Source organism: Uloborus diversus, chromosome 8 (genome assembly GCF_026930045.1).
Source record: "Uloborus diversus isolate 005 chromosome 8, Udiv.v.3.1, whole genome shotgun sequence".
NCBI lineage: Eukaryota > Metazoa > Arthropoda > Arachnida > Araneae > Uloboridae > Uloborus > Uloborus diversus.
This window is the reverse complement of record NC_072738.1, coordinates 34,767,213-34,779,287: the sequence shown is the minus strand read 5'-3', so window position 1 is coordinate 34,779,287 and position 12,075 is coordinate 34,767,213. Positions and strand designations below refer to the sequence as shown.

Genomic DNA, 12,075 nt, shown 5'->3' with positions numbered 1-12,075 from the left:
TGCATGTTTCAATTTTGAAAAGCAAAAGAAACAAGCGGATCCTGAACTTTTCATTGACTGACTACAGTAATTTCTGGAAGGAACGCCGCGGCGTCTACGTGTTTAAAAGTTAAATTTTCGTAAGTGACTTTTTTACCGTTGCTGCGTTTATGATCGACTTTTCTTTTTATCGCCCCGACTTCAGTCCTACTGTTTTAACGAAACAATAAAGAAATGGATACCGGCACATTCTGATGCAATTATATATTACTTACCCGTCAATTAGAAGCTTTAGTTAAAGTAAACGGTCGACTGTTCGAAAAGTGCGGGAAAAGCAGAATTTCCCATTCACCAATTTTTCGTATAGATGATTACAAGGGAAATAGAGCTCTATTTAAACAGAAAGGCAATGTAAAACCTTAAAATGAACGTAAGGAAGCAAAAAATGACAAAACTTGTACACTGTACATATTTTCTTGATGTTATTACAAAATAAAAGCTACATGTAACAAAAATTCGCAAAAACGGAACAGAATAATCGCAGAAACTAACCGTTTTCGTACATGAATATGATTATTGTTCATTCTAAACAGGAAACATGAAAAAATAGTTTATAAAATTTCAGTTTCTTTCCTTGCAAAGAGTGTATTTGTAAAAAAAAAAAAAAAAACCTAAATGGGCAAAATGTTCCCGATTTTTGGAGAAAAATCGGAAATCAATTTAAGTGCGAGATTCCGTTTTTATTTCTTCACATTTTTAAAATTTGGGTGGGGGGTGGGGGGAGGGGTTACCGCCACAAGCAAATATGTACTGTATTTTTTTTTCTTTTTAATGGGTATTTTCTAATCTGATATATCATCAATATCGAGGAGTTGCTCCCCCCCCACTCTCAATTTCGTGAACAATTTCCAGATGAATATTTTTGTTGTATGGTGAGGATTGAGTAAAAATATTGTGTTTACCATGCATTGATTTTTTCCTTTTTGTTCTGTGACAAAAATTTTGGAAGAAGGAGGTAAAAAACCATCAAACCAATAAAACAATATTCGTTTTTATTTCTTGATTAAAATTAAAACTGGCCCGTCATTTTGACTTTTCCCTCGGGATGGCTAACGAAGTATATATACTGAATGCAAATTTTGTCTGAAAATAATAAAAACCACACAAACTTTTATAGTTAAGCATTAATTTTCTAAAGCCAGGGAGGGGAGAAATTGACCCCACCCGACCCCCCTAAATGACGTTCCTGAAAGAAAAATTGTGTTGAATGCTAAAAATATGTAACATAATACAAACCTTTTAGTTTACCTATTTCGTTATTTATTTAGTTTAATTATTTTATTATGAATTTTATGTCCCATATTTAAGAACACATTTATTTTAGTTCTGCATTTTCAGTCTTTTTCCTTTTGTTTTTCAAATTCAAACATCTGCCCCTGTTTATGCAAGAATGCATGTCAGCTGCTGATTATTTTAAACTAAAATTAAATTAATGTTTACTTTTCTTTTTGTATCACAGTTAATGACAACAGGAACGGAAAGTGTTAGTATTTTCAAACGATAATTGGATGCTCTCGAAGGAATGTTTTCGTTTTTGACAAAACAAATCTTTAACAAAAATGGTTTTATTGCACCAAAATATGAGTTTTATTATTATTATTATTATTATTATTATTATTATTATTATTATTATTATTATCTTTTTTTGCGATCGCTATATTGTATTTCATTCTTTTACACTTCAAATTTTTATTACTGTACTGTTGAAAGTTGTTTTTTTATTCGGATTTTATTTTTGTATTTAGTACCTTTGTTTCCAGCAGTTTAATTTTCATACTGAAAATTGTCAACTTGTTTCTTTCGTTTTGTTTTTATGAGTCGGCCTTTCATTAAATCCCTTTCATACTTCAAAAGTACTGTTACTTTATTTCTGGGACAGTTTTAAATCAAAAATACTGTTAGTTTATTTTACATTAGAAATAAAGTTTACGCTAAATCTGTTTCCTCTTGACGTGTATTCAGTCCTATCTCTTCCTATTTTTTCCTACTTTTCCTACTTTTTAAATTTTTGACTCCTTATTTCCTACTTTTTCCCCCCAAAAAACCACTTCGGGGTCTGATCAAACGTCTTTGCTCCTCAAGGCAGGCTCAAAGTGTCTCATTAGTGTCACACGGAAGCTAGGTGCTTAGTTTTAATTTTTTGCTTGCTTCTTTCTTGAACCATTTTTTGATAAATTGTTTGACTGCAGTGCACACTTTAATGACATGTTTGACAGAAATGCTTTGAAACATATCAAGCATAATTTTCTGTGAAGTCTGATAAAGGTAGTTTTGTTGTTTATCATTAACTGCAATACATTCGAAGTATTTCTACTTTCTAAATGAATTTAAATGCACCACAGTAGTTATAGTTGTTTTATTCATGTAAAAAAAGTTCTCCCCCCCCCCCCTGTCTTTTTGCTAGTGAATGATAAAAACATTTCTTCATTACCATTTGGGTATTAAGTTCACTGTGCTCCGTTGATCTAGAAATTTTTGCAAGTGTTCCCCAAAGTAGAAAAGGTTGAGAAGCACTGAGTTGAATGATGAGAAAAAGTTGTGCTAATTATTTTAAAAATACAAAATTAATTCTAACAATTATTTTTAATAGGAAGAAATATGTGCAGTACTGCTAGTTATTAAACACAAATTGTAAGTAATAGAGGGATGACTTGTTGGGGGAAATCGATAAGTAACCCCAAATATTGGTGTTGACAGTTTGGAGAAAAAATGTTTGCTTCCTTTGTCCCCCAGAAAGGCATTTCTCTTTTCGCAGACTATCCCACTAGTCAGAGAAGCATCTCTTTCCGATGGAACAGAAGTTGCCATCACTATCAAATACTTTAAAGCTACTTTTACCAGCTACAAACAGAGTTCGTATAGGTCATGGAAATCCTGGGAAGTCATGGGAAAAAAATAAGCACATTGCAGATCTGGAAAAGTCATGGAAAATTGAAATTTTCATTCAAAGTCATGGAAATTTATTTGAAGTCATGGAAAAATGTCCTGGGAATAGAGAAAATAACTAGCGAAAAGAGCAGTAAAAATCTTTAATCATTTTCAAGTATTGTGCATAAAAGCTATCAAAACTGAAAAAGTGAATGATCTCAAAAACTAATCTGAATTTTGAAATCTCATTGCATCCACTTCTGTGGCAGCCGCCCGTCTTTTTTTGCAATGTGATTTTACTGCTTGGATATCCCTCATCTTGAATTTACCGTTGCTTTCAACTCTTCTTTTATTTTATATTCTGTAGTAGTGAACTTGTACGTTCTTCGTTTTGCCACACCTGCTCAAAAAATGCAATGCAATTGCATCCGAGTTCGTTTCCATCAGTCTTAATAACTTTGTTATTAAATTTATCAGAATTAATCTGAATTGTTGAAGGTTTCAGAAAACAAAGATCTTTCGTCAGGTATCTATTAGAGAAATAGGGGTGTTCTGTACTCTAAAGCACTAGTGAACAACATTTTATTTATTTTATTATTTTTTTTAAGACTGTGGCATTACTTTAAAGAACCAAAATACTACCAAGTTATGTGGATGATTAAATAAACTGTTGACAATAAAAGTCATTTTTTGAAGCAAATTCATTGAAACAGTAGCTCATTCAATCTTTGTCCCATTCATTATCATTCTGTCTGTTTATAGAAAAAATATTAGATATTTAGGCATAATTATATTCTATTCACTGTAGTTTCACTTTACTTAAATTTGTATGATAAAGACGAAGAAGAATAGTTTTTTTTTTTTTTGGTGTACACAGATTTTTTTTTCAATCACAAGTAAGTGCTTCAATGGGGTAGTGGTATGTAGAAGTTTTGCTAATGCTCATTTTCAAAAATTGACAAGTTTGATATGAAATAGTACTATTCTCTTCATTTAACAAGGTCATGAACATTTTTATGGAGTCATGAAAAATTTTTGGAAAAGTCATGGAATTGTTTTATTCAAATAGAGTATGAACCCTGTATAAATTTCTAAAATTATAATTTTCACCGTTGTAACGTATAGGATTTTCCTTTAGTTTAAGAACTGGAGCCTTGAAATAGACTGCAAGTTCTGGCACCAGACTACCAGTGTTAGGTTCTTCCAATAGCTTTGACCTCTTCCTCACTCTCTGGTTCATCTTCTACTATCTAGTAGTAGTGATCTTCTCAAAAATCCCCATCCTCTACACAGAAAAATTGTTCTTATAAAACGGGTGCAAAAAAGATTTTTTTTTCTTGGGAACTCCATAAGCAAACTTAATTACCTAGCAAGAAAATTGGAGCAAATTTTATGAGAATTTTCAATTAAAATGCAAAAACATCGAAATCGAAAAAACATCGAAACCAAAACATAGATGGTCCAAAAAAAAAAAAAAAAAAACATTGAAAGTAAAACATTGATGTTTTAGCAAAAACATCGATGTTTCTAAAACATCCATGTTTCACCCCTAGTCCAGAGCAGATCAAGCCTTCAGGTGTTCTGCGTTCATGGTTCCGTAGCCACATAGATGGTACTCTGGTGATGTCAGAATACCAATATAGTGGAGGTATTGGAGGAGATACCAATACAAAGAGAGATTGATTTGATACAAAAAACATGTGAAGAGGCCTTTTGAAGCATGAAAATGCAACCAAAAACGGGAGGTGCTCAACTGTTGCCGATTGAAGATCCATGTACAAAACTTTCAGCCATTTTCTATTTAATCACTAATTTTTTTTTTTTTTCAATTTTATATGATGACTTGTATCAATACTGTTATGTTATGGCTCAATTTCCTTTTGTCATTCCATCCGTTTGTAAGTAGAAGAATATTAAGGCTGGAAAAATTTTTATTTCTTTCTAATAGGCTCATTTTGATGATACTACTGTTGGAAGAACTGTTACTGTAAGACCAGTTAAGAGGAAAATAGAAGAATATTTAAAAATCAAGGTATTTAACTTTTGAGTATAAATTTTTAAAAATCAAGTTTGAACTCAGCATTATTTTGAAGTAAATTTGTTCTTATTGAAAGAAACTATTTCTACATTTTCAAGTTCAGGTATTATTTTTATAGGTCCCTATATGCTCAGGGGTGCCCACAGGGGGGGATTATGGCGCAAGTTGCGCCATCAAAATTTTTGGGGGGGATTTTTTTCCAGAAGGTTTTTTTTCTTTAAAACATGAAATTTTTAAATTTTGGAAAGAAAAAATATTTAAACTCATTCAATAAGAACATCATTTGACGTACTCTTCAGGGCGGTCACCGTAGCACTCCCCCCCCCCCCCCCCGTTTTTCAGAAGTGGGGGCCACCAATTTCATTCTAGTGATGCAACTAAAGAAGAAAAAGGGAAACTCTTCGTTAGTTTGAGATATTAAAATAGTAATTATAAATGAAAAATTGAAATAAGAGTGAAAAAAAGTATTTTTTCTGTAAAATTCGAATAGAAAATGTAATCTTAAAGTACAATTTAGGAACATCCACGATTCTCTTTTATTAAGAGTGTCTATAAGTAAAGGGCCGCGGAAATGTACGCTTCAAACATTTTTATTAACTCAAAAAAAAAGTATTCAGTACAGTACACTCTTCACTAGGCCGCAGAGTGAGTATGTCTGCCTAGTCGGAAACTATGGGCTCGGCTCAAATTAAAGTGTTATGCATAGAGTAAAATTAGCATAATGGGAGGGAGGAATGCCGACAAAACTAACATGGCGCACGCCTTGTATCTCGGCGACCCTAGTTATACAAAACCATACTTCATGATTCTTCAGTTAAAAAAAAAATACATAAATAAATAGGACATCTTCATTAGGAGAGACCATAGGATAGGGGTCGCCGAAATATTCTTTTTTTTTTTTTGATGAAAAGTGTTGTTCTGAAAATGATTGCTAAGTGGAGAAGAATGTATGGGTTACCGAAATGAAGTTGAAATAGAGAGAGAGAGATAGTCAAAAAAAAAAAAAAAAAAAAACAGTTAAATACAAAGAGAGATTCAAAGTATTGTAATGAATACTCACAACAAAAGTTCTAAATGTTTGAATGTAAAAATCGTAAGTAAATCAAAGCTTAATCAAGATAATAATAAAATAAAATGAAGTGGAATAGAGACCTAAGGTATCGCAGAAAATTACCACATCGGTTCAAAATGTTAAGTCTTTTTTCCAAGGCCGCAAACGCTTGTATTGCAAGAAAGCAAAAATATTTGGTGGGAATTTGAAAACTTTATTATGGAAAATCCAAGCAAATAATCGTGTTTGGCGAAGGAAAATTGGAAGAAAATATTACCACAATATGTTTATCAATAATTAAAATTTACAATGAAGATACGAGGGACGTAGCCAAAGTGAAAGGGAGAGTGGAGAGCTCCAAACCCTTCTTTTTACGTCCCCAAAGCTGGTCTGGAAGTGAGTTTTTAAAACTTAGGTTTTGAAAAAATCCCTGGAAAACGTTCTCAAACCCTATCCCCTGACCTAACATCATTAAAGATGACCTACACCTGATGAGTGTTTAGGACTGCAATTTCGAAAAACCGTGAGAGTGCTCCCAACATAACCTCCGAGAAACGCCCTCTCAATTAATCATTCATCATCAATCAAGCCCGATTAAATTTCGTCTTTTGGACTTTAATTTAAAAAAAAAAAAACTCCCTAAGGGTGTCCCGAAACTGTCGTTCTCCAAATATTACGGAAGATCTTCAAAAATTTCATTGTTAAGACTTTTATTCAGAAAATTTTTCGGGGGAGATCTCCAAAACCTTCTTCCCCTCTAAAAGGATTTAAAAGCGTCTACGATTGCGTTAACTGAATTTCAGTTTTGAAAATTTGCCAGGGGAGGACTCCGAATCTCTCCACCCATAAACATTCCCGAAAATCTTCTAAAACTGCGGTTTCAACCGATCGAAATCCCCCCCCCCATTCTCTCCCTTTCGCGAATACCATCGAAAAATGTCCTAAATCTCGCTTTTAATGCTTCAACAACGAAACATTTCTGATCGCGATCCCCTTCAAAATTCTCTCCCCGCCCCCTTTCATCGAAGGTTGACTTAGATTACCTTTTCGGAGCTTTAATTTCAAGAAACTGGCGGTGCACTAAATTTTAACAAAAAAAAATCTACAATCGCGTTTTTAAGGCTTCAAAATGTAAAAAAATTTCGGGAGGGGAGCCGCATCTCTCTTTTCCTTAATATCACCAAAGATCGTCTAAAACTGCATTTTTCGAACTACAATTTTCAAATTTTTCGCGGAGGAGACCCCCTTTACGTGCCATAAAAAGAGATAATTCCAAATTGGGAATGCGTGATTAAAGCTAGCATTTTCAAAAATTATAGAACGATGACCCCGAGTCTTTTCCTCCTCCCACACCACAGATCGTCTAAAATTAAGTTTTTCAAATAACAATCTTAAAAATTCCCGGGAGAACCTCCGGACCCCCACTTCTGAACATAATTAAATACATTGTGTGTACGATTGTGTTTTGAACTTCAAAATTTGGAAAAAAATATCAGGAGAGGATATCCTGGACCTCCTATCCCCTTCCTCCCAAACTTAAAATATAGTCTAAAACTGCGTTTTTATGTCTTCAATTATATAATACAATATCAAAATAAGGCAAGAAGGTAGCCCTCCGACACCCCCTAATTCTGATTGATTATTATCCTTACGATTAAATTTATATTTTAGTAGTACTAAAGTCTATTAATATGAGTATCCCTGCTAAACCGGAAGCCAAATCTTCTCTCTCTGCATATTGGAACATGCGTTTGAAACCATTAAGAGGCTGCCAAAAGCGTGTCCCCCCCCCCCCCCCCCAGTTTTTTGACCTAGCGACGGTCCTGGTACTCTTTCCAAAATTTAATGACCGTGTGTCCTTTTCAATGAAGGAAACACATCAAAGACGGCATGGAGTTGGTGTCGGTTTCAAAGCTGGATCAGACGATTTGATTTCTTATCAATTTTTTTATAAATTTTCTGGAAGTAGCACAATTTTGCATGATGAATACGTGTGACAATGATGAGAGGGAGAGAGGTCAAAAATGTTTTATTGTTTGAAATAATTCTGACCAGTATGGTTTAGATTCATTGATTCATTTGCACCTTGACAATCGCTAAGCACTAGTTTTGAAGTTTGCGAATAACATATTTTTTATCCCTCCAATCGACAATTAATATATTTTCTTTATTAGCTATCTTAAGCTTATGAAGAATTTTTTCAGTGATGTTGGTTTTCGCTAATGGAAGTAGAACAGTCTGTTCTTAAGGTGTTTAAATTATTTTTCATAAATCATATTCACTTTCTTCTATATCTGATATGTATAGGAGGATATTTGATTCGTTAAAATTCTCGAGTTCTGATTTTCAATGTGTGCTGAATAGCTGAATCCATTTTTGAGGATTTCCGGAAAATATCTGTCACGGTGTGTGTGATCCATCTTTTTTGGCTATACGACTTCAATTTCCGAAAACTTCCAGGAGAGCGCCCGCACTGTAACGCTAGAATAACACTCTCTTTATCATCAAGAGTAATCTAAAACTGCATTTCTAGTACTGCAATTTTGATAATTTTTTAGGAGAGAACCCCTTTCCTCATAGGCGGATTTAGACCGAAATATTTGGGGGTGCAACAATAACAGGGATCTGGGGAAGGGGGGGGGGGGTATTCTCGGAATAACAAGGCAGTGGCGAAATCAGAAAATAATTTTAGGGCGGGACACACTTTTAAGTCTAAAAAACGCGATGTAAACCATATTTAGTAGATTAGGGGATGGGCAATTCTTAACATTTCAAATTGCAGAAAAAGTTATAAACGAAAATCGATATTAGAAGCAATGGGTGAATCCAGCTACTGATTTGGAATGGGATTCACGCCCCAGAAAAAATTTGAAATAGTAGTTTTGAAAACGCAGTTTTACAGTTCTTGGTGATATTTTAGGGGCAAGAAAGGTACGTGTGGCTCCAAGGCTATTTTTAGAAATTTTAATCTGATAAATGTGATTATAGTCCATATTTATAATTTAGGTTAGGAATATGGCTCACAGACTGTCTTCAATCGGTTTTTTGACAAGCAGATAGAGATACGTACCCCCCTGCCCTCCCCCACGCCACCTCTTTAACTTTTCATAATAGAAGTTTCGAAAATACTCCGGAGGACAATTTTTGTTGCTGTTACCGGACGGGGTGTTCTGGAGCTCTCCCCTGGAAAATTTTCGAAATTGAACTCCTAAAAATGAAGTTCTTCTGCAATACTTCATGGTATTAAAAAAAAAAAGGGATTCTCCCACAAATATTTCGAAATATAGTAGTTTTCCAAAAAAAAAAAAAAACTCTTTGATGATATTAGAAAAAGGGGGTCGGAGGCCCGTGTTCGAATATTTTCCAAAATTAAAGTCTTAAACACATGAGTGTAAGACCATATTTGGTAACGTTAGGCACACTGCAGTTTTTCAAAACTGGAGATCCAAAAACGCAATTTTAAACGATTCTCGATGTATTTAGGTGATTAGAAGATCTTCCTTGGAAATTTTGCGAAAGTGAAGCCCAAGAAACGAAATTTGAGTTACTCTGCAATAACATTGGCTGGAGAAAGGGTTTTGGAAAAGAAAAATTTTGAGGACTAATAGAAAAAATAAAAACGAAATAGAAAAAAATGAAAAAAAAGAGGGAGGGGGGGGGAGATATGAAAGAAAGAGGATTGTGCGAAGAGGAGGGAGGAGGCACACAATTCGCCACCAATTACTGTTTGACATTTTAAACCGCAACCTTCCTCAAATTTGCGCATGCGTCAGGTCGCTTCTGATTTTATCAAAATAGGGGAGATATTGATAAGAAAGATAACGAATGTGAGGGGGATTTTTTTTTTTGTTTTGTTTTCCGTTGGATTTGTTTATTAGAGATGTTGGTTCGGGTTGAGGTTTTTTTTTTTTTTTTAGCAGAAATGCTACCATGGTGCATTCTCTTCAACAAGCTGTCACCCCTTTTTAAAATAGAACCGTTCAACGGTGCTAGTCGCGGCTTTCGAGATCAGACAGTATCTGAAGCTGTTGAAAAATTTACATGTCAATATTTTCTTTTTAAAAGAGATATCAAGATTTTTTTTCCAAACATTCTTTTTTTTTCCGTAAAATAACTGCTTTTTCCCAAAATGAGATCTTTTCTTCTCTTCAATAATAAAGAATATATTTTTTAAAACATCTACTCAGCACAGAGGGTCACCAGTCTTGTGCCCTCTCCCCCCTGGATGCACCACTGCAGCAAAATGTCCGGGAGTCCTATTCAAAAATTTTTGAAAATTTACCTTAAAAATGTTGGTTTTCGATTGATTTCGGTGTAGCTTTTATTGATAAAGTTTCTTGCACTAGCCATGTTTTTTTTTTTTTTTTTTGACTTTATTAGCCATTGTTGTTTCAAAATAGAAGAATTGGTATTGATATACGAATAAATACCCAATTACAGAACATGCAATTATTCTATACAACAACACAGCACTGAACAACAAATTGTTTGAGAAGTTTCTTTATTTGCATAAAATTATTTATTTGGTTTTTTTTTCCAAATAGATAAAATTACTTTAATTCTTAATATGAGCACTGTTTTGTTTTTCTTGCTCTAGCGACGTGTGGTGATACACTGGATTCAAGTAAATGAGCAGGTATAGCAGTTATAAATTCCCCCCCCCCCCCCAACTGCGTTTCTTTTCCCAACCAAAAATTTTGGGGGTGCTGTGCACCCCCTGGCACCCCCGTAAATCCGCCTATGCCTTTCCTCCCTCTTTCCTTAACACAACCAAAGACAAGCCTAGAATTGCATTTTTGGAGTATCAATTTCAAAAAATTGTCGGGGAAACGGCACCGAAATTCACCTTCCACTAACTTTATCAAGATCTATCAAAACTGCGTTTTTAAAGCTACAAGTTCAAAAATTTAAGTAGAACACCCCCCCCCCCCCCCATTCTAGTCAACATTATTAAAAAATCGTCTTAAATTTGGTTTTCAGGACTTCAATTTCGGGAAAATTCCGGGAGAGCTTCCGGAAACTCTTTTTCTCAACGTCACAAAGGTCGTCTACAATAGCGATTTTAGAGCTTCAATTTCAGAAAACTGCTTTTCCCCCAACCATAGATAGTGTTTTTAAGACTTCAATTTTGAAAATGTTCCTGGGGGCGAGCCCCTAGGATCTTTTGTTTTCCCAACATTACCACAGATAGTCTAAAACTGCGTTTTAGAACTACAACTTTGAAAACAAAGGAGAGCCCCACCTTAATACAACATTTGACTATCTACAATTGCGCTTTTAAAGTTTCAATATTGAAAAATTACCAGGAAGGGGCCGCTAAACCTTTTATCCCCCTAACATCACCAAAGATCGTCTAAAACTGTGGTTTTAAAACTACAATTTCTACAGTTTTCCGGGGGAGAACCCCCCGGACCCCTTATCTATGTGACAATAATTTTCCGTTTCAATATTCATATTGTATACATGTACATCTAGTAATGACTCCATCCCAAGCCAGAAAAATGAATCCACTCTTCCAGTACTTATTCATACATTTGAAAAAAAAAATAATGATAATAAAAGGTATAGCAAAATTCAGGGGTACCCAAAACTTGTTTACTCAAGGTCCACGTTGTAAAATTTGGAAAGGCAAGGCGGGTCAACAGTCCAACAATATTCCAGTTCAAATGGTATTTCTTAGCGCTACCCTCCCCCCCCCCCCTCCTCCCATGAATTTGACTGGAAATTACGCACACTAAAAACTGTTATGCTTAACCCGATTCGACAGCGAGAACATTTTTGGGGGGAATTTGCGCCATTGAGCTTGGGGGGGATGGGCACCCCTGTATATGCTTAAACGTTTTAATAACCCTTTTAACATTGTTCATTTTTACTTAATTTTATTTTTCAGATGCGAAAGAAACTTGCAAAAATTTCACAACGATCTTCTAATCAAATGGCAAAAAAAGGTGAATCAGATAGGAAAAAAAACCAATTTGCCTTCCAGGCATCTCTTATCAGGCAAGTGTAAGCCTGGTCTTGGAGCACATAATAGGGGGTGAAATTTGTATTATACATTGTTAAGTTATTTTTTATTAAT

General features: G+C 34.5%; 1 protein-coding gene across 1 annotated transcript in view; it reads left to right on the top strand.

The window, feature by feature from the left end:
- Nucleotides 1-12,075, top strand: part of LOC129227597 (uncharacterized) — a gene marked incomplete at its 5' end in the record, with an annotated part of 42,634 nt that extends 30,559 nt beyond the window's left edge. Inside the window, 2 exon segments of the mRNA XM_054862179.1 lie at nucleotides 4,856-4,939; nucleotides 11,887-12,075. Coding sequence (XP_054718154.1) covers nucleotides 4,856-4,939; nucleotides 11,887-12,006 — 204 coding nt within the window.